General features: G+C 39.0%; 4 protein-coding genes across 8 annotated transcripts in view; all 4 read right to left on the bottom strand.

Annotated features, from left to right (window-relative positions):
• The window catches only part of LOC125801412 (zinc finger protein 239-like), a 294,118-nt gene that overhangs the window by 113,929 nt on the left and 152,306 nt on the right, over nt 1-27,883 (bottom strand). The gene's annotated exons all lie outside the window — the stretch shown is intronic.
• Nucleotides 1-27,883, bottom strand: part of LOC111196651 (zinc finger protein 850-like) — a 491,117-nt gene that overhangs the window by 317,505 nt on the left and 145,729 nt on the right. The window lies entirely within an intron of this gene.
• LOC125801282 (zinc finger protein 271-like) overlaps nt 1-27,883 on the bottom strand; it is a 179,360-nt gene that overhangs the window by 11,991 nt on the left and 139,486 nt on the right. The gene's annotated exons all lie outside the window — the stretch shown is intronic.
• The window catches only part of LOC125801367 (zinc finger protein 41-like), a 170,168-nt gene continuing 145,710 nt past the window's right edge, over nt 3,426-27,883 (bottom strand). For 2 of the 3 annotated variants that reach the window (XM_049477981.1, XM_049477982.1), the window contains exon 2: nt 3,426-4,919. In XM_049477981.1, the coding sequence (XP_049333938.1) occupies nt 3,824-4,777 (954 nt within the window). In that variant the 5' untranslated portion in view covers nt 4,778-4,919 and the 3' untranslated portion in view covers nt 3,426-3,823. Of the gene's footprint in view, nt 4,920-14,354; nt 14,421-27,883 lie in introns of those variants that run through there. The other variant, XM_049477980.1, reaches the window with a different exon arrangement.

The raw sequence follows: 27,883 nt of genomic DNA, 5'->3' as shown, positions 1-27,883 counted from the left end.
ATACACACTTACACACACACAGACACACACACGCACACACACACCAAATGTGATAGAAGATAGCAGAGAAGAGATGTTTTGTCTATCTCTCTCACTGCTTTATTCAACACACGCAGAAACACACACACACATTGTATCAAAAGCCTGGAATCCTCATCTCTTTTCTGTTTCAATCAGGGATGACTTTCACAATGTGGACATTTGTACATAACTCATCACTACTACTCAAACATGAAGCTGTCTCACATATTCACTAAACTGTCATCCTCAGAATTCTACAGCATTTTCCATAAAGATAATGAAACATGTTACATTGAACAGTTCCAGCATGGCTCAATATTCTGCCCTACTTTAATATATGTATATTGGGTTTATATGCTAATGATTCCAAACCTTTGAACAACACTACATAAACACACACACACACACAGACATACACATATAGTCTTGGCTCATTTGATTGAAAAGAGCTGCATCATGAATTTTTGGATTAAGTTTCAATTCTTTAGTTACTTGGGATCCCATTTTGTTCTCTCATTCGATTTTAATGACTCAGAGTAATTTAGCCCCAATAATCACGTCTCACCTTCCTTCTTCTATCCCTGCTTAATACACAATCAGTACCCTGTACTATTAGTATTATTTATGCACTCCTCCCCACGGTCCCGGGACCTATTACTCTAATGACACGTCTATCAATAGAGGCCTCACGACCAGGCTAGTCTTCTCTTTAACTTTAAAGATATATTTACATACATCAATAAAGGCCTCACGACCAGGCTAGTCTTGTACACCGTCATGTAACTATACACTGTCCAGGGCGGAGTGCTGAAAGAAGGATGGAGGGGAGTAAATTAATTTAAGAACAAATTTTACATTTAAAATTTCCTTAATGAGTAAATTAGATAACCTGTCACTCACCACCAATGTTTGTTGATGAGGCCTGGATTTGCGAGTGGGGGGTGAGAGGCCGCACTTACCCCCGCGGTACTTGTCCTTATTCTGTGGAATTTTCCCTTGCTTCTGGGGCCCAGCTGTTTTGCTGGAGAGCGTCCTCGGCAGGTGCTAGTCTCTCCCCCTCCACCGCAAGACCATGCTCATCCTGTTCCGTGACGCCAAATTGTGGTGGAAAATAATGACAGGAAGAAAGAAATTTCAGAGTCTCTGAGTCTTGATCAGAATGAGTAACAAGATTTATTGAGAAGACACACGTATGAATACAGAGTGATCTCCTGCCTTGCAAGAGTCCCATGCTCTCTTTATACCCCACCCTTACTATCTTGCTTTCCCAATTATGGGCACAGTGCCACCATTGTGACACGTCAACTTCTTCTGACAAATGGTATGACATAATCCCTTAGTGGGCATATCAGACTGGTTCTCAAAACACTGCAAGCAGAAAGGAAGATGACCCTGGCGCCAGAACTTGTAGACAGAACAGCTGTGACGTGCATTCCTTAACACACACACACACATAGACACATACTGCTCTCCCCAGATAGAAAAACTCCACTCAGCATCTCAGATATGCTCGCTGTTCAGTTTACTGAGGGCACATTATCATCGCATGGAACAAAGAGTAATATCATTAATAGTCGTCATTTGTTTATGAATTATCACACGTCATTGATTATGAATCATTTCAATAAACACCTTCCATCACACGTGCAAAGTCCTTCACCTACCAAAGCGGGAGGAGGACGCGCGCACATAGGGAGGGCGGCACTGTCCAACTACTGAAACAATACCACACTGTCCGGCTGCACACAGTCAATTCCTGAAACAATACCACACTGTCCGGCTGCACACAGTCAATTCCTGAAACAATACCACACTGTCCGGCTGGACACAGTCAAGGCCAAACACTAGTGGTCCGGTCAGACCTGTGAAACTTGAGTACTAACACGTGAAATTATGCATATTATCATGAGCTAATCATCAGCAATGCATCATCAGCAGGTTTCACGTCATTTGGGGTATAAACATGGAGTCAGATCAGAGGGGCGTCAGAACTTATACTGGGACGGCTGTTAACTGTCTTGTATGTATTGGTTCTCCTGAACTCAGTACTTTGTAATAAATACTTGGTTTGCTTCCAACTTCACTCCACCTGTCTGCGACTCTCTCTATCAAACAAACACGTAGGGGAGTTGTACCCCGGATGAGGGTTGGGTTTGGACCCATCTTTCATTTTCATTTTTACAACACTACACAACGTTAAGACTAGTAGGAGGGGTGGAGAGTACGAGCGAGAGGAGAGGAGAAATACAGCAATTCTAAACTCTTCTAAAACGGACCGAGGCTCTGCAGTGTGCCGGACCTGTCTGACCAAGCAATCTCCACGGTGTACCTCCGCGACCATTAGCTAGCCAGTTAGCTTATCTGTTCAGGAGAAAAGTAGCAGCTCTGGGTCGGTCTTGTGTTTTTTGAGCTCTATGTCTCCACCGTTCAAACTCACTGCCAGTATTCACTCTTGTTATATTTCTGCTTTGGTCACTGAGCATTTTTTGAGACATGCTGAGGCTTTTTAAGCTGTGTAGCAGCTGAGGTTTAACTGAACCAGCTCTGCTAGCTCCTTTGCTGTGTGGTACTGCTGTAGTGCTGGCAACCTCAGTGGGCGGAGTTAGTGTTGGGGAAGGAGCAGCAGGAGGAGTCAGAGGACAAAACAAACACAAAACCCGGTGGTCCTACATAGTGGTCCTTTAACAAAAAAAAAAAACAGCAACTAATTCAAAGCAATACTCTGCGTTTTTCAGGTGCTATAGGACTTCTGCCCCAGAGTGTCTGCATTTCTCCTTCTACTGATTTTGAGAAGGGTGTAGTAATGAGTCTATTAGCAAAGTTATATGACAATCTAACCAATCAGATTAATGATAAATGAGTTTACAGCAGTTCTTTTCGGATATTTATTTCACATTTGTAAACTATTTTATTCACATATTTTACTACTGTTGTAGCCTGATAAACCAATTTTTACACCCAAACCAATTCATTTACATGATTTAAGATGAAGTCTAAATTATATGATGCATTTCAAAAATCAGATTTTTCAGGTTTAGGGACAGATTATGTCACACAGATCTAGGTGTATTATAGATAGAATAACCGAACTTTGAACCAACAGTTTGGCCAGTAAAACAGAAACTATGGACAATAATATACGAGCTCTGCTGGGCAGACTACAGCTCCTCTGCGCTCCGGCATGGGGGAGCGGATCACAGCAGACAAAGGGCAGGAGGAGGCGGTGCAAGCGGGGGCTGAAGAGGGGGAAATGCGCTAGGCTAATGCTAACCGACCTCCGATTCTGTCGCTTTTCCTGTCTAATGTCCGCTCTTTGGATAACAAGCTGGACCTGCTGCGGCTGAAGGATGAATGAAAAAAAGACAGTCCAAAAGCATCCTCAGTCCAAACACATTCACTTAGAGTTACATGTTCACGTTATTTATTGATATTTTAAATGTAACTGAATATATGAAATAATATTATATACAATAAAATAAAATTACTCAAAGCATATTTTGTATAAACTAGGTAATAAAATTAGTCCGTCAACTAGGTTGCCTATAGTGATTTTTAAGGTCCAGTAGGTGTGAGTATTCATGACACAGTTTCGACACAGTTTCAATACAGGTTCCCTATGGGTTGAAACGCTTCATGGCGCCTCATCTACCCATCACTACTAATAAGAAAAATAGAATAAAACTTGAGTAATACAACAACCAAATATCCCGCTATATCCACTGGTGGAACGTGTCCCAAGAGACAAAGTGAAACATTTGTGTAGGATAAGGTGTTCTGTCCGAAAGATTTAAGATTTGCACTTTTAATTGCTGTGGAACAGATTTGGGATTGTTTTCTCTCCTGTGTGAATGCGCTGGTGTTTTTTGAGACGACTCTGATGATTAAAACTCTTCCCACAGTCTGAGCAGTGATACGGTTTCTCTCCTGAGTGAATGCGCTGGTGATATTTGAGATGACTCTCTGTAGAAAAACACTTCTCACACTCTAAGCAGTAATATGGTTTTACTCCTGTGTGAATGCGCTGGTGTATTTTGAGAGTACTCTGTTTGGTAAAACTTTTCCCACAGTCTGAGCAGTAATATGGTTTCTCTCCTGTGTGAATGCGCTGGTGTTGTTTGAGAGTACTCTGTTGAGTAAAACTCTTCCCACAGTCTGAGCAGTGATACGGTTTCTCTCCTGTGTGAATGCGCTGGTGTGTTTTGAGATTACTCTGTGTAGTAAAACTCTTCCCACAGTCTGAGCAGTGATATGATTTCTCTCCTGTGTGAATGCGCTGGTGATTTTTGAGATTACTCTGTTTAGTAAAACTTTTCCCACAGTCTGAGCAGGAATATGGTTTCTCTCCTGTGTGAATGCGCTGGTGGTTTTTGAGAGTACTCTGTTCAGTAAAACTTTTCCCACAGTCTGAGCAGTAATACGGTTTCTCTCCTGTGTGAATGCGCTGGTGTGTTTTGAGAGCACTCTGTGTAGTAAAACTCTTCCCACAGTCTGAGCAGTGATATGATTTCTCTCCTGTGTGAATGCACTGGTGATTTTTGAGAGTACACTGTTTAGTAAAACTACTCCCACAGTCTGAGCAGGAATATGATTTCTCTCCTGTGTGAATGCGCTGGTGGTTTTTGAGAGTACTCTGTTCAGTAAAACTTTTCCCACAGTCTGAGCAGTGATGTGGTTTCTCTCCTGTGTGAATGCGCTGGTGATTTTTGAGATCACTCTGTTTAGTAAAACTCTTGACAGAGTGCTGATGTTTCTCCATGTCGGAAATGTAGCAAGCAATTTCTGCGTGTTCTGGAGATTCTTCTGGAAGGCTTCTGCTTCACCTCTTTCAGCAGTTTAACATTCCTCTTAGTTAAATATCCTGGTTGTTGGTGATGAATTTCAGGAGAATATTTTAATTTCTGGAAAAAACAAAGAAAAATGGAATTGAATAATAAAATAAAAGCAGGTCAATTAATTAAAGATAACTGCCTAAATCATATTGACAAAACTACTGGTACATTACATTACATTACATTTGTCAGACGCTTTTGTCCAAAGCGACTTACAATAGTCAAGTACAAAAGTAATAGAAATTAAGAGTTAGATAGGGCTTAAAGGAGGTCGAAGGGAAATAAAGGGATAGAGAAATGAAGGAGAGGAAGAAGGAAATGAGGTTAGAAGTAGTTAGTGTGTTAGAGGTGTTAAGAGAGTAAGTGCTCTTTGAAGAGCTCTGTCTTCAGGAGTTTATTAAAGATAATGAGATATTCTCCTGATATGGTACTAGAAGGTAGTTAGTTAGAGGTGTTAGGAGAGTAAGTGCTCTTTGAAGAGCTCTGTCTTCAGCAGTTTATTAATGATAGCGAGAGATTCTCCTGATCTGGTAGTGGAAGGTAGTTTGTTCCACCATTGGGGAACTCTGTATGAGAACAGTCTGGATTGCTTTGTGTGAGTGTTTGGTAAAGCGAGGTGACGTTCATTGGAGGAGCGCAGCGGCCGGGAGGTAGTGTAAGCCTGCAGGAGTGAGTGCAGGTAGGAAGGAGCTGTTCTGTCATCACCTTGTAGGCGATTGTAAGAGTTTTGAATTTGATGCGAGCATAAACTGGTAGCCAGTGGAGCTCAATGAGCAGCGGGGTGACGTGCCCATTTTGGCTGGGTGAAGACCAGATGTGCTGCTGCATTCTGGATCATTTGGAGTGGTTTTACTACACAGGCCGGGAGGTCAGTTAGTAGGGCATTGCAGTAGTCGAGGCGTGAGATGACGACTGCTTGTACAAGGAGTTGGGTGGCCTGTTGCGTCAGGAACGGTCTAATTTTCCTGATGTTATAAAGTGCAAAGCGGCAGGATCGAGCAACTGAGGCCACATGGTGTGTGAAGGAGAGCTGGTCATCAACCATAACACCCAGGTTCCTAGCGACCTTTGTCGGTGAGAGAGAGAGAGAGAGAGTCGATGGTTATAGAGAAGTTGTGTTGAAAAGATGGTTTTGTTGGTATGACCAGAAGTTCAGTCTTTGAGAGATTTAATTGAAGGTGATGCTCCTTCATCCATGAGGATATGTCAGTGAGACACTGCGATATCCATGCAGATATTGAGTGATCTTCAGGTGAGAATGACAGGTATAGCTGGGTGTCATCAGCAAAGCAATGGTAGGAAAAGCCATGTGAGTCGATAACCTGACCAAGAGAGGCGTTGTATATTGAGAAGAGAAGGGGACCCAGTACCGAACCCTGGGGAACCCCAGTAGATAGGGAGTGGGCTGAGGACAGCTGTCCTTGCCATGACACCATGAACGAGTGCCCAGTGAGGTATGATCTAAACCATGACAGCACACTGTCTGAGATCCCCATGTTTGAGAGTATAGTTAGGAGAAAGTCGTGGTTGAACGTGTGGAAGGCGGCCGAGAGGTCCAGCAGAATGAGCACTGAGGACTGGCCTGCAGCTCTAGCAGTTTTTAACGCTTCAGTCACAGACAACAGAGCCGTCTCGGAAGAGTGTCCTTTTTTGAATCCAGATTGGTTCTGGTCCAGGAGGTCATTCTGGGAGAGGAAGCCAGAGACCTGATTTAAAACTGCTCTCTAGAGTGTTTTAGAGAGAAAGGGTAGTAGTGAGACTGGTCTGTAGCTATCAACCTGGGCGGGGTTGAGAGAAGGCTTTTTAAGCAGTGGTGTCACATGCTTGTTTGAAAGCAGTTGGGAAAACACCAGAAGTTAAAGAGGCATTGATCCTGTGAGTGATAGCCGGAATGATTGCAGGTGCGATGGTTTGTAGTAGGTTTGAGGGAATTGGGTCAAGCGGACACGTAGTAGGACGGCTACATGTTAGGAGAGCCAGTGTCTCGTTCTCAGTGAGAGGAGTGAACGAGGAGAGCGCAACGCCTTCGGTGGAGGGACACCGGGCTGCAGAGCATGTAGTAGGACTGCTACATGTTACATCAGTAAACTGGTTGCTGATAGCTGCCACTTTCCCAGTAAAGAATGAGGCAAGTGTTTCAGCCGTAAGGCATGTAGCCGGAGGAGGAGGAGGGTTGAGTAGTGATTTAAATGTAGCAAATAATTTCCGGGAGTCTGTGAGGGAGCTGAATTTATTGTGATAAAATTCACCTTTAGCAGTCGTGATGCTGGCTGAGAAGGAAGCCAGGAGCAGTTGGTAGTTTTTTAGGTCTGCTTGTTTTTTTGTTTTTTTTTGCCATTTTCTTTCGACAGCTCGGAGTTTGGAGCGTAGTTCCCTGAGTGAGTTATTTTTTAGCCATGGCTGCAGTTTGCTTGAGCTAATGGCTCGAGATGTAATGTTTTAAGTTTTAATGTTTTATTTTTTAAGCCATTAGCGATTAATAGGCCAGTTCCACGTCCTCGTCCTGAAAGACGAGAAGTATGAGAGAAGGAATAATTATTGGAGAGAGCCGCCGGAGTAACAGTGTTTTCAGGTTTAATCCAAGTTTCAGTCAGGGCCAGCAGTTGTAAGGCCAGATGATTTGCATAAGAGGCGATAAAGTCTGCTTTGTTAACAGCCGACTGGCAGTTCGACAGCCCAACAGAGAATGAGGTAGTAGTGGGCGTGGTTTGTTTTAGTGGACGCAGGTTAGTATGATCCTGGCGCCTGTGTGTGTTTTTTCGCCTTCCGTGAGTACCGGTGACTACAGGTATGTGATAGGAGCACATTTTAGGAAGCAGTGGGACGGGCTGCCTTGTCGGTGGACTCGCGCAGATAGACTCGCAGGTCTTTACCCGCGTTGGTCTTCACACGAGAGGGTCTTCACACAACAGCTGATGCCTCGGCGAGTGTGAGTGATGAAATAGGACTCAGATTGCGCACAGCTGCGGGCGATATACGAAAAGACTGTCTTTTAAAGCCGTGAGTAATGCCCGTGAGTAATGGTACATCTTTATATTCCCATAAAAGCTTCTGTACTGTACCTGGTGGTCCTCCAGCCACTAGAGGGAGGCCACATTTTGCCACTCGCAATAATCAGGCGGACACCTGCTTAGTGCCTTTATAAGGACCGCCCACTGTTCAGACAGTCTGTATTCTATTCCGGTCTCACAAGAAGCTGAGAACTTTCTTAGTTTGAAAGAAAGAAAGACAAATATTCTAGGTTTTATTTTAAAGCCTCCTTGGGTGTTCCCCTGGGGCAGCTTTTTGTTTCCCCTTCTTTTGGGGTATTCTCGTGTTTTCTCCCTTTTTTTAGTTCTGGGTAAAAGACTCAAAGTTGGTCTTCAGAAAATACTCGTTTTCCATTTCCCTGAGTATCTTTATTTAAAGGCACACTAGGAAGGATTTCCTTGATTGAACTTTTAAAAAAAGTAAAATTACAGCTTCAGACTCACTGCACCGCTACATTGAGGTGTAATAGGAGGAATAGCGGTCCTCTCGTGTCTGTGCCAGAGCTCCTTTGAGCTCAAACAATCTGTAAGTTTGCCTCTTTCGAGAACTGCAACCTGCTTTCCAACCTGGGGCATCGCCTAGCCTGGGCTTCAGCCCCGAATAATTTTCCAGCAGCCCCGAATCGTTTCGCTCAGCTGTATTATTAATGATGATAAATGCCACTGGCCATGTGTAAATGGAAAGTCTCTTAACGCTAATCATGGAGCCATGGATAAAGTTCTGCCTTTCAGGAGAAACCGTGAATCAGCTCGCTGGTTTTGTGGAGCGCAGTGGTCTAGTAGGGAAGCCCCACCCCCCTCTGTCTTGCTGGGGAGGATTTTTGAGTTCCTGCAGTGGGGTGTAGCTATGATGTTAAAACATATCTGGATATACAATGATTTTTCTAAAAAGTCAATGACGTATAAGGATTTTCAACATGCCAATTTTAAAATACAAAAAATAAGAGAATCTTTAGCAATTGTTCACATAAACTCATTAAAATTTTAGATTAAGTGATTTTAGTGTATTTTTTATATATTATAGAAGAATTGGCCTTGGCCTTACAAAATGTCATGTGATGCGACTGTGATTTATGTTAAAATTAATACATTTCCTTAATATATTTTATTTTACAAATTCCCAGTAATATAAAGTGTTTATAAATAAATTATTTGCATATTTTTTTAGTTTTTGTAAATAATGATCTCAATTTTGTTTTTTAGTGTACCAATCACTGGCTATAATGTAGTTAAAAGGGTAAATTTTCCTGTAAATACATTAAAACTGATAAAATGTTTTCTAAAATACCATTAACGTCAGCATACAGTATCAATAGTTAAAATTTCAGCAACAGAAAATGGATACTTTATTTTAAATTTAATACAGTTACTGTTATTATAGGTTGCACCAGATGAGTGGTCGCTCCAAATGACAAAGTTTCGTATCATTACTATTTAACTATTAAAAGAGACCAATATACAATAAATGAAACAAAATAAATAAATACAAAAACAGAATTCCATACAAAACCAGAATTATTTTCTATTTTTTTTCCCAATTTGTCCCTAATTTACATGACCTATTAACCAACTCACTCATTCAGACTTCCCCTATTACTAGTGATGCTCCAACACCAGTAGGATGAAGACTAGCACACGCCTCCTCCAACACATGTGAAGTCAGACTCCGCCTCTTTTTGAACTGCTGCTGATGCAGCATTTTTCGAGTAGCATCACAGTGCTCACGCTTGGAGGAAAGCACAGCGACTTGGTTCTGCTCACAGATGCAGGCTTGTGCTGTTCCACATCACCCTAGGGCTGATGAGAGGAAAGGGCACCATCTACTGTAACCACCCAGAGAGAGCAAGGCCAATTTTGCTCTCTCATGGCTCCAGCAGCTGATGGCAAGCTGCATGACTGGGTTTCGAACCAGCACTTAGCCCGCTGGACCACTCAGAGATCTGATTTAAACCAGATTCAATTAAAATAGCAAAGATTTCTCAAAAATCTCATCACAATGTAATATGTGTAAAACATAAGTATTATGATGTGTTGTCATTGCAGTGAATATTATGGCTTTTTTAGGAACATTTAATTCTATAATTGAATAAACCTGGTTTGAGGGTGCATTGTGTCAGTACCTAAACTATGTTGGACATTTTTTTTTTTTAAGTTACAAGATGTTCTCAATTGTTACAATAGTTTTTTTGTTTGTTTGTTTCTGGTTGCACAAAGGGGACATTTAATAAAAACTAAATAAATAAAAACTAGTTTTTAACCATTTCTTTAGCATCTGTAGTTTATTTTAGTTTTTTTTAATTGAATATTTTTTTTTGGGGGGGGGGGGGTGAATTTTAAGGTGCCCCTAACTAGAGCTGGGCGATATGGAAAAAAATCTTATCACGATATAGTTTTCCATATCAGTCGATATCGATATGTATCATGATATAAATCAAATCACTTTTTGTCACACTTAAAGGTTTGTTTTTATTAGTGAGAGAATAAGGGAGTTATAGACAAAAGTTTTATAACAATATTTTTTTCTGTATCTCCATAATTATTAGGGCTGGCCTGAATAGTTTTTTGAGCTCCGGATATTCGGCAGTAATTGGTAGCAAATATTCCAATATTCGTTTTTTAAAAAAAAAGACGGATTAAAAACAAATTAATCCACTGCAAAAATTTTCCACGGCTGAAAAAAAAAACATGGGCTATAAGCTCAATATTAAATATTTCGTTTGTTTAGAAATTATTTTATATTCTTAAACCATGTTAAATTATATAAGATTAGTAGGGCTGGCCCCAAAAGCGTTTTTTGAGCTCAGAATATTCGGCACTGATTGGCAGCGAATATTCGTTTTTAAAAAGACGGATTAAAAACTGATTAAAGTACAACAAAATTGCAACCTATTTAATTCACCACAAAATTTTCCAGGACCCGGAAAAAAAAGATTTCCCACCTTTTCCTCAGCTGGGTCGGGCTCAAGAAAATGATTTGTGATAGGCTGTTTTTTTTTGTTTGTTTGTTTAAGCACTTAGGCTTTTGTACTGCTGCAGTGCAATATTTAGATTTTATATTTTTAAATTCGTTAGATTTTATTTCTTTTAGCATTTTGAACTTAGATGATTTTTTTTTCAATTTCACATTTATTTTTTCTGTTCGTTATTTTCTATGGGTCATTTACTTTGGGGTTTTTTTGAAGTATTATTATTTTATTTTTTACTGCCTGCAGGTCAATATTTTTAATTTATATTTTGAAATTCGTTAGATTATATTTCTTATTGCATTTTGAGCTCACTTTAGATGGTTATTTTCCAAATTCATATCTATTTTTCTGTTATTATTAAATGTTATTAGCTTATTAGCTTAGCTTGTCATTTAGCATACAGAACTTCTCACTGATTTTTAATGAATGTTGATTTATTAATTTAAAAGCTGTACCTAAGTATTTTAAGCCAGACAGACACTGTGTGATTTTTATTGAGTTCATCTGCACTTTTAAATGGTTTGTCCTGTAGGAAACGCATGCGATTTATATGCTGACACTGTTGTCTGACTGAGGAGCTGCTTTCCGTCAAATGCAGCCTGTAGGCAGGAAAAAATCCAGCCAGAACCAACCCTATCATGAGCCAGTTTTAAAGCCACTAATTTAGTAGAGCATTAAACTACAAATTTGAGCTGTACCTGCTTTACTTCTTAATCTCTGCCCCCAAAACGGTCCGTTAACTTGCTTGACAGACGCGTCAAATCCCCCGCGTGCATGAGAATAACTGCGTGATTATTACAATTTTCTTAACTATTTATTAATTTGCTCCAGCGTCCTCTGGATTGATTACACCTTGTGTTTTCATTGGTTTGCAGACTTATGGGAGGACTTGGATCAGATCCAGCCCCAGTGGTACTTGGCTGAGCATGCAGTTCAGCGTGATCACGTGCTGCGCCCATTTGCGGCGCTAGACGGGAAATGGAAATGAATGTTTATCGAATTCTATTGCACAGGCTTATCATCGTCATCGAGGGAAAAATTATCGCGAAACAAATCGATATCGTTATATCGCCCAGCACTACCCCTAACAGTTGTTAATTTGCCTGGAATCATTACATCATATTTCTGAACACTCTCAATGGCAAGTAATAGTTGACCCTGATTTTTTGGCCAGCATCTTATACAAGTCTGATTGCTGCAGGATTGGAATTAACACGCTACCTATGGCGAGCGTTTTTTACTTTGCTTGACAGGGGCATCTGGTAAAATAGATTAACAGTTGTAAAGAAATATATAAAAGTTAAAAGACATGCTTGATTTTTTTTTTTTTTTTGCATTTTTTAAATTATATTTTACAAAGATTAAACATTATCTGTAATTTTGACTCAAAATCACTCAAATTGCATTAAAATATTTAAAAAAAAGTAAAATATAGTACTTTATGTATACATTTCATCAACTAAATATAAAAGCACAAAATGTGACAATCTATCCCATAAATCTATCATGGAAAACACTCTGCAATGGTCGCACCACATGACATTTGGTCGCACCACATGATGTTTTCAAGTTCAGTCAGAATTTACAGGCAGAGAATTAGCCACCTTAACAAAATAAGCTAACTTCCCACAAAAGTTCACTAAGAAATTCATAATCAAATTATATATTTGTAGAAATAACTTAATATTCTTTATTTTTTTTGAAGTCGTACCACATGATATCCAAATGTGGCAACTACATACCAGCTGTTAAAAAGGTTATTTTTTTTAACAAATTGAACAGAGCGTTACAAACTTGCTTGCAGCTTCCACAGGTCCCTGGCAAACTGGTAAATTATGTAACTTCCTGTATTTAAATTGGTTTTAAAAAATAAAGGTCCCAAAGTAGTAGTTTCTTGATGGTCGCACAACATGATATTCTATAAAATGGAGACTATCGGACAAAATTTGCTTGTATATTACGATGGAAGTAAAATTACAGGACTAAAAAACTATTTAAAAATCATGCCGAAAAAGGCAAAAAAAATAAAATATATAGGTTAGGAGTAATTTCAAAACAATAGTCATGGTGGGACGGTCGCACCACATGATATTTTGACACTTTAAATAACCAAAATTGACCCATAAATGGTTAATTCAAACTCATATAAAGCCTTTGAAATTAAATTTCTATAATAGTAACGTTTCAGATGTCTGCACTAAATGCACAGATTCTAAATGAACCCTGTTTCACTGTGTTTGGCAATGTACAAAAATGTAAGTTTTCTGGGAAGAAGTAAGAGAGGCAAATGAGTAATTTATATCAAAATAATTACTCTAAGTATGAGATTATTCTGTTAGACATGTTCACAAATTTGGACAAAAATTACAAAACCAAATATTTCACATTGAAGAAGTCAAATGTTGCAGAACCTTCCAACAGCAAAAATTACATATATTGTAAAAGATAATTATAAATATAATACATATTGAATTAATTTTATTTGGAAAGGGGGGCTGTTTATTTAGATATTTATTTTCGGGAGGGGGGGTTGTGGGTTAGACTGTATTTAATTGTGTTATCTAACTTTTTTACTGTGTTTGTTAGATAATGTTTTATATCTAAATAAAAACATTGGAAAAAATGTTAGACTGTTAACATTAGCCAGCTAGATAACATTAGATACTGGATTAAAAAAGCACTGGGGTCATTGGCTAGGTAAATAACATTAGATACTGGATTAAAAAAGCACTGGGATCATTGGCTAGGTAAATAACATTAGGTGCTGGTTAAAGTGCTGACAACTTTTGCTAGCTAGGCAATGTAGCTACTGGTTAAAAAAAACGCTGGTAACCTTAGCTAGCTAGCTAACATCAGCTAGTTTGGTCCCCTATTGTTGGCCCACTGTAGATGAATATTAAACCATTATTCCCACACAAAAACACATCATAAAATATTTTAATATTGCTAATACTTTTGTAAATATGTGCATAAAAAGCTGTGTGGAGCAAGAACCACGCTCTTTTAATGTACCACGACGATATAGAAAAACATAAAGAGCAGTTTTGTTAAAATAATACAGCAGCTAGATAGAGGGCTACATTCATTTTGAATGTAAGTTAAGGGTTTAGCCACCTTTAGCTAACCTAGCCAATGCTATCTAGATAACTAGCTAAGCTAAGCTAGCAGGCAATTCCAAACAATACAGTTCTATTAGACGCCTGGATGTCTTAAACATATTAAATTTGTGTATCTGAGGTGTGTATTAGTGATGTGGGGGAGGAGGGGCAGGAGTGTGAGGCTCCGTTATCCTGTGTATGATCTGTAAAGCCCCCCCATCCCCAGCTCCGCGACCCCCTACTCAAACCCCCCTCCTGAGTCTGTGGGTCAGAGTCAGACTGCTGAGCAGAGCTAGGAGAAGATCCAGTGCTGGTGGTGTAAATGCTGCACATGCTGAAGGTGCTGAAGGTGGTGTTGGTGTAGGAGTGAATGTAGAACAGAGAGAGAGAGAGAGAGAAACTTCTCCATACCTTCTGATCCTGCTCTTCCTCCGGCGCTGCGGGAGGAACAGATCCGTGACTTTCCCGTCAAAATAAAAGTCCGCTTGTAAAAATATAAAATGTACAAAGAAGTGATTTTAGCGAGGAGAAGGTCAGGTACGAGGTGGAATTTATCTAGTGTTTTTTTAAATAACTTTGATTCGCTAATTTAACAGAAAACTTGCTATTTTACTGTAATAATAAACAATAAAAAAATTGCAAATTAAAGTAAAAAGAAATCCCACTTAAAACCATTACTGTGAATTATAGTTTCCTGCTGGCCCTTAACTGATACTTTCAGTCATTATAACAATAATAATAATAATAATAATAATAATAATAATAATAATAATAATAATAATAATAATAATAATATTAACACTGCAATAAAGATAAGGAATATAAATACAGGACAATACAGAAGAAAATGAACATTGTCATCACTTTTTAAGCAACTTTACATTGTTAAAAAAATACACAATTTAACAACCAGCATCATATATTATAGACAAACTTCTAAAAGCTACCGATTTTTACTATTCGTCTAAAATAAAACATGCTGTCAGTAACTCAAAGAAATGTTTTTTCTTTATAATGCTACTTTTATTAAAGAGTTGTGTCCTGATTCAGAATATATTAATAAAGTGTCAGCGCAAAACTGTCTTTTCCAGCAACACTAGTTTTAGTACAATTTCCTACCTTTTCTTTTATTATCTATATTATTTAATGTGTTTCAGTTTCAAAAAGCTTTTGATTAGTTTTATACTCTTTATTTTCTCAAACTAGTTTATAGTATTTTATTTACAGACTCAAAACCACAACAATTTTAATGGGGTGGTTATTTTGACAGAAAATCTTTTTGGATTCTGGCCAAGTGTTGCTAGAATCACAAAGGTCCTCTCCATCAGAGCCATAGAGAGAGAGCGTCGCGACAAGGGAAGTTCAAAATCCTTGATGGTCACGTGATTCATGGAGATTTCAGATAGTTCCAGGAAGTTCTTGGTGGGCAATTTGAGCCCATAAACACAGAGACAGAATTGCGATTTTGGGGCACTAATAATAATATATAAATAATCCTCAATGAATGATCTATGTATAATGAAATTATATATATATATATATATACTGCTCAAAAAATAAAGGGAACACTCAAATAACACATCCTAGATCTGAATGAATGAAATATTCTCATTGAATACTTTGTTCTGTACAAAGTTGAATGTGCTGACAACAAAATCACACAAAAATCATCAATGGAAATCAAATTTATTAACCAATGGAGGCCTGGATTTGGAGCCACACACAAAATTAAAGTGAAAAAACACACTACAGGCTGATCCAACTTTAATGTAATGTCCTTAAAACAAGTCAAAATGAGGCTCAGTATTGTGTGTGGCCTACACGTGCCTGTATGACCTCCCTACAACGCCTGGGCATGCTCCTGATGAGGTGGCGGATGGTCTCCTGAGGGATCTCCTCCCAGACCTGGACTAACCCTGCGTTCACACTGGAAAGCGACAAAGCGACAGGCGACCATTCATTTCCTATGGCAGGGCGCGATTTGTCGCTGCGACACGCGAGAGGCGACAAGCGACAAAGCGACAGAGCGACAAGCGACACGGAGATGAATTTTTCTCAACTTTATGCAAATGAGTTATGACGCGGTGAAGCGACATTCTAACCCGATTGGCTCCTAGCTTTTCTTTGGACCAATCACAAACAAGGCGGTTCGACGTCCTCAAGCTCCTGCTCTCTGAATTTCTAGTTTCTTTCCCCGGTTCTTTCTGTTGAACGGGGTGGACCCGCATCAATCTGTGGGAACGGCTGCGTTTCCAGCGCAGTTAAATCACAGAAACGCACAAGAGTCCAGCAAGTTTGGGAGTTATAGCTGGAAAATAAAGTGGCCAAGTGATTCCTTTTTTGTGCTTTTTTTCTTGTCGGAGGCTGGACCATGATAAACGCGGGCGTTGAGCTTGACACGCCCACAAGCGACAAACGCTGGGTGACACAAGCGACTCGTCGCGTTCCAGTGTGAACGCAGGGTAAAGCATCTGCCAACTCCTGGACAGTCTGTGGTGCAACGTGACGTTGGTGGATGGAGCGAGACATGATGTCCCAGATGTGCTCAATCGGATTCAGGTCTGGGGAACGGGCGGGCCAGTCCATAGCTTCAATGCCTTCATCTTGCAGGAACTGCTGACACACTCCAGCCACATGAGGTCTAGCATTGTCCTGCATTAGGAGGAACCCAGGGCCAACCGCACCAGCATATGGTCTCACAAGGGGTCTGAGGATCTCATCTCGGTACCTAATGGCAGTCAGGCTACCTCTGGTGAGCACATGGAGGGCTGTGCAGCCCTCCAAAGAAATGCCACCCCACACCATTACTGACCCACTGCCAAACCGGTCATGCTGAAGGATGTTGCAGGCAGCAGACCGCTCTCCACGGCGTCTCCAGACTCTGTCACGTCTGTCATGTGCTCAGTGTGAACTAGGGTTGCAGCGGTAACCGGTTTCACGGTATACCATGGTATTAAAATGCACGGTTATCATACCGTGTGTGTTTGCTTATTACCGGTAAAACGCATGCCAGCGGACAATCTCACCCGCGCATGCGCAACTCTGCGCCGCTTCAGCTTCTCAGCACACAGCGGTGAGAACAGCAGAAAGTGCATCAGACTAAACAAATCTCCGTCCGCCTAAAAAAAGGCTAAACTAAAATCAGCAGTGTGGGACTATTTCAGAGACCCGCCGAACGCACCCGAGGATGGTTATCCGATTTATAATCAATGTGGCCGTAAAGTCACAGCTAAAGGTGAACATACGTCAAACCTATTCTCCCATCTCCGAGAACACCACCTGTGTTTAGTTTATCATTTTAATCTGAACCTAAATAAAACCTATTTGTAGTCGTGCACAACCCATGCGGTAAGCGCCCGCAAAAGCGCTGAGTTATCCGAAATTTGGGCACGCAGGTACAGGCGTGAAGTGCGTGCTACGATGGATTCACGTGTCCGTGTAAAGGTCCTGGCCGGACTGGATGTGAAAGACGCCATTCATTTACATGCGTTCATTTTCTAATTCTGACGTGCCTGTTTTTCATATGTTAAAACCAGACTCGGTCTGAAAGCCTTAAAATAGAAATCTCTATTGTGAGGATCATGTCAGAAATAAAACCCCTCTTTCTGCAGTATCTGGTTATATACCAACTTGGCAGTAAAACGGACGTTTATAACAGTTGTTGATCAGACACTGACCCAGGCTCAGTTTATCAGATAATAAATCATTTAAACTTAAATAATTGTACTGAATATTTTAAATACAGGATCTTTACTTCTTAGAGGACATGTAATGTGTGACACGTGTGTGTGTATGTGTGTATATATATATATTATATATATTTACATATATATTTTTTTTTTATTTACACTCTTAATGCCCTTAAGAGTAGTGCAAAAACCTGGTTTCCTTCACCTGATGGTGTACACCTTATTTTTTTTTAAGGAGACATTAAAATTATAATTGTTCCAGGTTTCTACAATAAATAGTTAATTGAACAAAAAACCTTTGTTGTAATTTCTTTAAGGGTGATACCGTGATAACCGTGATACCGCGGTATTTTCTGAGACGGTTATCATACCGTGAAAATCTCATACCGTTGCAAACCTAGTGTGAACCTGCTTTCATCTGTGAAGAGCACAAGGCGCCAGTGGCGACTTTGCCAATCCTGGTGTTCTCTGGCAAATGCCAAGCGTCCTGCACGTGTGTATATATATATATATATATATATATATATATATATATATATATATATATATATATATATATATATATATATATATATACACACATATACATACATACACGTATATATATATACATATACATACACACACACACAATTTTCTATTTTATTTACAGGTACCTTGCAACGGGAGATTCCTTTCGCACCATTGCATTCAATTACCGTGTGGGGCACTGCACAGTGAGCAGGGTGGTCCGGGAAGTCAGTGAAGCCATCTGGATTTCCCTCGTAGATGACTTCTTGCCTGTCCCATCAAAGGAGGAGTGGAAGAACATTGCTGATGGGTTCCTAAATCGCTGGAACTTCCCCAACTGCATTGGTTCTCTTGACGGCAAGCATGTTGTCATCAAGGCCCCCTCTAATTCTGGCTCCCTGTACTATAACTACAAGGGGACATTTTCTATTGTTCTCTTGGCTGTTGTAGATGCAGACTACCTTTTCCGGGTTGTTGATGTTGGCAGCTATGGCAGAACGAGTGATGGAGGCACACTATACAACTCTGCCTTTGGTGAAGGCCTCAGAGATGGCACCCTAGACCTCCCAGAAGATGCTGTCATTCGAGGAGCAGAGCATCGTGGCCCATTGCCTCATGTCTTTGTAGGAGATGAGGCCTTTCCTCTACGCCAAAACCTGCTGCGTCCCTATCCTGGCACAAACATCTCCAGGGAACACAGGGCTTTTAACTACCGTCTAAGCCGTGCCAGATTAGTGGTGGAGTGTGCTTTTGGCATTCTTTCCTCCCAGTGGCGAATGTATCGGCGTGTGATTGAAGTTCATCACACAGTTGCTGAGAACTGTGTCAAAGCCACCTGTGCTCTCCACAACTTCCTCCGAGTGAGCAACCTGAAGGATGTAGGGAGGCCATCTGATGCTCCACACCAGGCACAACAGGACGCAGTGTCTATTTTGCAAGACATTGAGAGGGTTGGGTCCAACAATGCCACTAGGCAGGCTATTCGTATGAGGGAGACCTTCACAGACTACTTCAATCAAGAAGGAGCTGTTCCATGGCAACATCACGTGGTGTAGTCTGCCCTAAACCAGAAGCTCTTTTAAGAGCTGCCTACAACCCAAAGGCTCTTTTAAGAGCCACTTAATCCACTTTTAAAGAGCTGTTTCCTTTGATCATTAAATATATTCATGCACAATGTTAACACCTTGATTTTCATATTGACAATTCACATGATATACACATTCTCTTACCTTGCCTACATACAAATCTCATGGAGTGTTCTTATCAAATTATAGAACTAAAAAGCAAGACTTTATGAATATTTTAGCATATTATATAACATTTACAATTGTTTAAATCAGTAAGGAAAGGATCATGTCATACCACCACTCCCCCCACCCCCCCAACACACACACACAATATATAAATGTTAAGAAATTAAATGGATTAAGAAAATTTTAGAAAGCATCAGTTTTTTCTTCAAGGATAGCAAAAAAGACCAAGACGATGGCAGTGGTTCAAATTTTTAATGTAAAGATTAAAATTCATTGATTAAACAGATTATAAAATGTAGAATAAAATAAAACTAAGTTCTTTTAGACTTTCTACAATGAGCTGATGTATTTTAATTTTTTTTTAAATTTTTTTAGAAAGTTTTTTTTTTTTTTTTAACTGGAACCAAACAGATTATAAAACAGAAACCCATAATTTTTTTAAGCACATTCCTCCAGACCTTCTACAATCAGCTGATGTATTTTCAATTTTGTTAGTGTTTTTTTTGCATCAGGTAGTTTTTTTAGAGCTGGAATTAGGCTTTTAAAAAATAACTCATCCTCATCTAATGGAGGTGGGCTGGGCTCACCTAAACATGCGATCAGTTTTTCTTCAAATGAGCTCATGGCTTCTCTCCTCTTTCTTTTTTTTGTGGTTGCAGGGGTGCTAATTTTTCCACTGCTGTTGCTGGCTGGGATGTGCTGGCTGGCTGGGCTGTGTTGGCTGCTACCTGGCTCGCTTTGGTGCTGCTGGATGCCTAGCTTTGGTGGTGGTGGTGCTGCTGCTGGCTGGCTGCTGCTAATGCCCAGGTGACTGCAACTGCTGCCTGGCTGACTGCTGCTGCCTCGCTGACTGCCGCTGCTGCTGCCTTGCTGACTGCTGCTGCTGCCTTGCTGACTGCCGCTGCTGCTGATGCCTGGCTGACTGCCGCTGATGATGCCTGGCTGACTGTCGCTGCTGCTGCCTCGCTGACTGCCGCTGATGATGCCTGGCTGACTGTCGCCGCTGCTGCTGCCTTGCTGACTGCTGCTGCTGCCTTGCTGACTGCCGCTGCTGCTGCTGCTGATGCCTTGCTGACTGCCGCTGCCTTGCTGACTGCTGCCTGGCTGACTGCTGCCTGGCTGACTGCTGCCTGGCTGACTGCTGCCTGGCTGACTGCTGCCTGGCTGACTGCTGCCTGGCTGGCTGGATGAGGCTGCAGCTGAATAGCATCTCATTAGGTTTGATGTAGTTTCCTTTGCCTCAACAAATGGGGCAAGGAACCCCATTACATTAATGAACCGCCATGGACGGTGTAATGAGGCCCCTGCCCCACTCCTGATCTTCTCTCTCTCTCTTTTTACCTCCTTTTTGTAGGTGTCACGGAGACTGCGCCACCGAGTCCTACAGATATCCTCTGGGGGTGGAACAGAACACTTTATTAAAAAAACATTTTACAATTTACATTGGTCAAGAAATAATTTGGTGAAAATCCACACGTATAATATTCATAACACACACACACAAACAGGAAACACATACATAAGCCTTAATTACTAAATAAAATAAACGTTACAAATTATTATAATTTGCAAAAACCGATGTTATATTTAAAGGAATACTTTTTCTGTTTTTGCTAATGTACTGAACATATTCTAATTTATTAATAAATACTATAGTAACTAAATGTGTTACTAACATAACATAATTTAAATGTACATATAATCTATACTTTGAGTATATCCGATCATAGGCATTAGTGCTTCAAAATACTTTTTGTTAATGCACCAGAGCACAGCAATTATGGGAAAAAATTAATTCAACATATTTAAATAATCTTTAAATATATGTAGATTTTTTTACAGAGATATTTCCTAAGTTACTTTTTTTTAAGCACAGTTTTTATCATGTGTACCAGTTAACCAAGCTGTCTAACTAGCTAGTTAACCTGGTTAAATATTTAGACCAATCCAACTGCAAAACAAACTACTACAACAAACTACTACAAAAACATACTAATAAGGTACTCATTCACACTCACCCGAGACCCCCACACACTCTGCAACCCTCCGCCATGCAAAATTCTGCCTATTAAGGTCCTTGTAAATAACAAGTGAGGGGTCATAAAGCTCAGGGAAGCCAGAGACTGCTGTTATCAGCTTCTCCTCCATTTTGAATTGTGCCTTTTCTGTGTGTGACGCTCTACGTGACGTAGCCTACTCTGCTCTGATTGGCCGGACGCAGCGCGGCGGCCGGATTCATTTGAATAAAGTTGAGATCTGATCAACTTTCCTGCCGGAGGGCGGGGCTGCTCTCAACGCAACGCAACCCAGCATGCATCGCGGCATGCGGCGGCTCTCTCCATTGAAATGAATAGGGTGCGTCGGTGCTTAAGTGCCAGTGGACGCGCGCCGTGAGCACCTTAAGAGGCTTGTGTGTGTGTGAAGACGCAGCCTGCTCTTCCCTCATTGGCTGGACGCAGCCTGCTTTTCCCTGATTGGCTGGACTGCGGTGGCCGGATTTATTTGAATAAAGTTGAGCCGGAGGGCGGAGCTGCGTTAAACGCAACGCAACCCGGCATGCACCGAGGCATGCAGCGGCTCTCTCCATTGATTTTATGTATGATGTTATTATGATGTTATTTTAGTAAGCAGTCGCTGTTAACTGAAATTATAAGATGTAAAATGTTAACATTGTCTTCCTGGTCTTGCCTAGGCTGTAGCAATGAAGAAACAAAAAACAATGACAGCGTTTTTTCAAAAACCAAACAATGTGATATGGAATAGTAGGATGTCAGTGATTTGGCATCATGGTGTAAGAATGCGCGCAGATGGCACTGGGGACACATTGACATACCAGACCAATAACAGTTTCAGTATGGCTAGTGTTGATCAGAAAAGTGATTATTCTAAAGTTTATTGCAGCATATATATATATATATATATAATTTTACAGCTTGGCCCCCCCCAGTTCAAAATGTCCATCTGCGCCCCTGGGTCTCACACTCGCGGCCGCGGGCCAATTGCGAGACGTGTTGTTACAAACAGCAGAGATGTAGTAATGACACATTACAAATACGTGCTTTCATGCTGAAATACTTTATATTATGCTCTTTAACAAAGACAGACATGTGGTATGGCATATTAATGAGTGCATAAATTAATTATATATATACATTAATTATATAATTTCTATTATTATTAGAAAAATAACAAACGAAAATTAACCCAAAATGTTGACAAAAATATAATCTAACGAATTTCAAAACATAGAAACGAAAAACGTTAAAATGGTATTAATACAACAGTTTAACACCTGGATCAAACAGTTATAAGGATTTATATTTATGCTTAGTACACAGACTAAGCTTAATAGAGCAGACACAGGCATTCTGCTGTCCAGAATTTTAACAGATGCTTATTCTTACTCAATAGCTGGAGTTTTTGAAATGAAAAATTAAAAGAGAAAAGAACTTTGAACTGGACATAACTTTATTTATGTCATTTATGTCACATTTCACTTTGCTATTATGTAACTGAAAGTCACTTTTATTTTATTTTTTTCATATCTAAAAAATAAAGCATCACCCTGTCATCTGGTGCTGCATGTCAAGTATATAAACCTTAAAAAACATTTGAAATACACAGCAATATAAAGCTATATGTTAGCGTTCATTTCTTATCCCCAGGGCAAATTTATTTAAAAAATGTATATATTAATTAATTGACTAAAATCTGTCCTGCGCTTTAAAATGCTGCAGTCACGCAGAACGAGCTTGAAAGCTTGCATGGCACTGCGATTAAAAAAACTTTTAATAAATAAAGTCCTATAAAGTGTAGCAAAATGTATGGTATTAAATTCGAATATTTACTCATATTCAATCAAGAGAAATCAGGCAAAATGCGCCGCTCTCTCTCTCGCATCGCCGAGCTGAATTCAGCGCGAGGCTTCAAATAATATAACAACTCAGTTTAGTTAAATTTATTAAGATGAGTGGGGACCTGTAAAGTTAATCAAATATTGTCAAATATAAAGGATAGGTTGAGGTTTTGGTGAGCTGTTTCAATTATTTGAAACCTAAACTAACTGAAACTGATATTATTCTGCGCACTATTAGAAAGCCTTTGATTTTGTTTTAAATGAATTTTTATTTTATATTAATTCTTTTTTAATTCATTTTAAATATTTTTATTATTTTTATTGATCAAATATTATTTTTCATAAGATATATATTTTTTATTTTTGATGTATTAATTTTTATGATCTTTTTAAAGTTTTTTATTTTTCCTTTTTTATCTTTATATTTTTTCCGTCTATAGTAATTGTCAGTTTTTATTTCTAATTTTTCTAATTTTATTTATAATATTTTTAATCCCTTTTAAACTGTAAATGCTCAGCGGCACAGTAAATGAGGGTCCTCCTCCAGTGTAAATAACCGATTGCTTGATTAATATTCAATGTTGCAAACCCAGTTTTTACATAAACAATAAACAGAATAAAGAATAAAATAACATTGCTGATGTATCTTCAACAGCACATCGCATCCTATTCACTTCAATGGAGAGAGCCACTACATACCGGCTGGGTTGGGTTGCGTTGCGTTGAACCCAACCCTGCAATCTTTATTCAAATGAATCAAGCCGTCGCGCTGCTTTCAGCCAATCAAGGACTTCACACACACACACACACATTCGAGCCTTACACACATAAACGGCAAAATATGGATTTATATAGAGCACAGGAAAGTTCATTTAATCATTAAAAGTTTAAAATTGACTACACCTGTAGCCTTATCAAGATACGCCCACACGGCGAGACGAGAGATTTGGTGTTCTGTCGACTTGTGCTACCCTGACAAACCGTGCTACCCTTTTGTGTATATTTAAAGGTAAAAGCACAAAAGTAGCACAATATTAGAGCATGTTTCCAGCAGAAGTTCATGTACTATGTTTGGATAGTCTAAACCACCGTATCAGGGTAAAGTTATGGTAGTAAGAGTTTATTATAATCTTTTTTTTTTTTTAATTTAAGATCATATTTTATTATTATTATTATTATTATTATTATTATTATTATTATTATTATTAATTGCCATTACACTTTGACAATGTAATGACAGTCCAGGTTATTAAATGAACAAAAAAAATTAGAAAAACAGAATTATTATAGTACACTTGAAATAATAATACAAATGTAGGTTAGCACATGCGCAGTGTCTTTAGAAAGCGCGTATCGATGGGTAGCATCACTCGACAGAACACCTGGCATGGCAGAATGTGTTGAATAAAATACGTGTTCTTGTCCTGTGCGGCCCAGCCTCACCCAGTCTCTACCTACAGCGGCCCCCAGATAGAATAAGATTGAGACCACTGCTATAGAGCCAGAGAACCAGCTTAAGTTCCAGACCTGAAGATTCAGACCAGTAGTTCCAATGAACTTAATACACATAAACAGTCCACAAATACAGCTACAAACTACAAAAGCCTACAATAGACCCAACAATAAATGCTTAATGTTCCTACAAGTACAGGCGTTTAACAAATATCACTCATTTGTATCTCTACAGGACGCCAGAGCAGCCAAAACATTAAGTACACACAAAAATCACCAGTCACACGGCATATTACTTAGTTTCACGTTGAAGGGCAGCCTTTAAAAAGGCTTTTTAATATAATATGACACAATATCTGTCTTATTTCCATGATAGTTAGCTAAATATTTAATTAATCCAGCATGCGCTCTCCGTTTTACTACTAATCAATGCGCGTAGCCCGACCCCTTCATCCGAGCGCAGATAAGGGGCTAGAGTCTTATTGGTTAGATTGTCCTAAGACTTTTCTAATAGACTCATTACTACACCCTTCTCAAAATCAGGAGAAGGGTCCGCGGACACGTGAGCAGAACACATTTTAAAGAGCTTTGATTGGTCAGTACCGCTGTCAATCATACAGTCCTATAGCAACGAAAAACACAGGCTAATGCTTTGAATTAGTTGCTGTTTTTTCGTTAATCTATAAAATAAATGCTTACACTTGCAATAATTATATACATCCTGATAAAAAAATAAGTAATTATTTACATGCACATTTGGTCAGCCCCTTAGAGGCCTTACTGCACACCACTGATATGTATATTGAATATGAATTATACATAATACTTAAGGCTGGACAATAATTTAAAATCACTGATTGTCTCCAATAATGTTTTTGTAATTTTTAAACAAATATATTTTTATTAAATATTGGCCTGGAGTTCTAAGACAGCAATGGTCCTCCAACTAAAAAAATATTCTTAAGAGGCATTTAGTATTTACAGCATCTGTTACCGACTGACGTTCATTAGAGAGAGCTGCGTCAGTTCAGTGCATTAATTTGAGAAGAAAAGACAGAACCCAATAGGCATATGTATAGCCATACACCTTATATAAGGTATATACACCTTATATAAAGTTCTTAATACCAATACAGAAATGAAGAAATGTATTGTGTGTAAAGGATGATTTACACTTCTTACATAGATATAGGCTTCATAAATGTATTTAAATAAAATAAAAAAAGTATTTATTGATTTTAATTGTTCCTAGATTTTTTTTTGTTACAGATGTACTGAGCCATGAGACTGCAAAAATGTATATAAAAAACTGTATGCTAGAACTGCATCATTTTTAATTTCTGCCTTGAATGTCCTGAATCATTACTACATCTCTGCTGTTTGTAACAAATCAAACCACATTTACATACGTAGTGAGTGACTCCTTAGAGGGTTCTTAAAAGGTTCCCTGGAACCGGCTCCGGCACCAGCACTTTTTTGGTGGAAAAGAGGTATAAGAAGAGCCGGCTCTTTCGGCGTCCAAGTAGCTACTTATATTTTTTGGTTGCTTAATTCAATTTATTACCAAATTATGTGTACAATGAATTAATAGAGTTGAAACATACATTATATAAAATATATATTATTTATATGGCTTTATTTTTATAAAAATAAATAGTGAAATACAAAAACAAAGGCCCATCTCAAGTAAACAAACAGGTCCAATGTAAATGTGTATACTATTTTCAAATGTGCAACTCTATACAGTGAAATAAACAGCGCTGAACACCATCAACAAAGTGTCACTCAACAAAATAAAAAATAATTGTGCAAATAAAAAAAAACAAGCATCCAGGTGATGTTTTTTGAAAACTTCAGCAAAGATTGACATAAAAAGGAGCTCATGTTTGAGGGTTTGATTGGTTTCTGTTATGATCTGCCCTGTTGTGGAAGAAGGAGCTGATGTTGCTACAAAACACAGTTTATGCGAGGTCACATGTGTAAGGTGTGGGTAGATCAAGCACTTCAATGTTGAATGCTCTTTTTGTCAATCAGAACGTGAATCATCTTTTTTTATGTTCCATTGTATCTTAATTCTGGCAAGACTTTTCTTCTTTCTTTTTAAAGAAAACTAAAATCTCTGTAAATGTGAACCTTGGTGATATATGTTTTTTTTTCATACACTGATCTTGATTTTAAGTATATTATTAATATTATTATTTTATTGAGTAAATACTACTATCATCATTGTAAATACTTGATTTGATATCTTCTTACTGGAATTTATTCCACTTTTGAAAACCTTTAGAGAGCTAATAATAAGAAATGCCTAAAAACTGTAAGAGTTTATGAGGAGCTTTCACTGTTGCCTCTTGTTAGTATTTCACTATTTCTATCATTAGTTTTCTTCCTTAATGTATATTTTTATGTTGTCTTCTACTGTGGTTTATATGTATCATCGTAAAACTTTAATTTATACGTTTATATTTATATATATATATATATTGGCTCACTCTCTGGAGTCAGCGCATGTCGTTTATTTCAAAGAGCCGGCTAAGAGTCTGACCCATCACTACTAATAACTACAGTGCCGTAGTTTAACACTTTATTGTTGTGCTGTTGTACCAGAAAAGAATGTAGACTGTTAAAACTTACTCCTATCACCATGTTCTGTGTTACAGGAACCAGAGTCACTGAAGATCACAGTGGAGATGGAGATCGTGGGAATCTCCACAAAAGGCGATGAGACTGTTCTCCTCAGTGACACCATGGAGGAGTTCAGCGTTCCCGCCACTGTGTGGAGTGGTGTAACTGTTGTGAGGGAAGGGGAGGTCATATTAAACATTGAAAGCCCACTTTTTAATCAACTATAATGTGGTAATTTGACAAGTTTTTGTGTTCAGATTGTAATATTTCTTAGCATGTTCTGTTAGGGTTTTATGGGTGGGCGGGAGGGCATGTGTTTGTGCTTTTGATTTTTGATTGTGTGTGTTGTGTTTAAACTAATTCAAAATAAAATGTGTTTAAATTCAAAAGACAGGTATAAAAACAATTAACCCTTTCATGCATAGAGGTCACTACAGTGTACAGCTGTTTAAATTTTTTTTTTCTTTAAATATGCTTGCAATTTTGGGCACTGCTGCATATAGTCCACTGTAGTGGAAGCTATTGCATCATCCTATACAAAAAAATCCCATTGGT

Source organism: Astyanax mexicanus, chromosome 4 (assembly GCF_023375975.1).
Source record: "Astyanax mexicanus isolate ESR-SI-001 chromosome 4, AstMex3_surface, whole genome shotgun sequence".
Lineage (NCBI taxonomy): Eukaryota > Metazoa > Chordata > Actinopteri > Characiformes > Acestrorhamphidae > Astyanax > Astyanax mexicanus.
The sequence above is the reverse complement of the archived record's forward strand: the minus strand, read 5'-3'. Positions and strand labels throughout refer to the sequence as shown.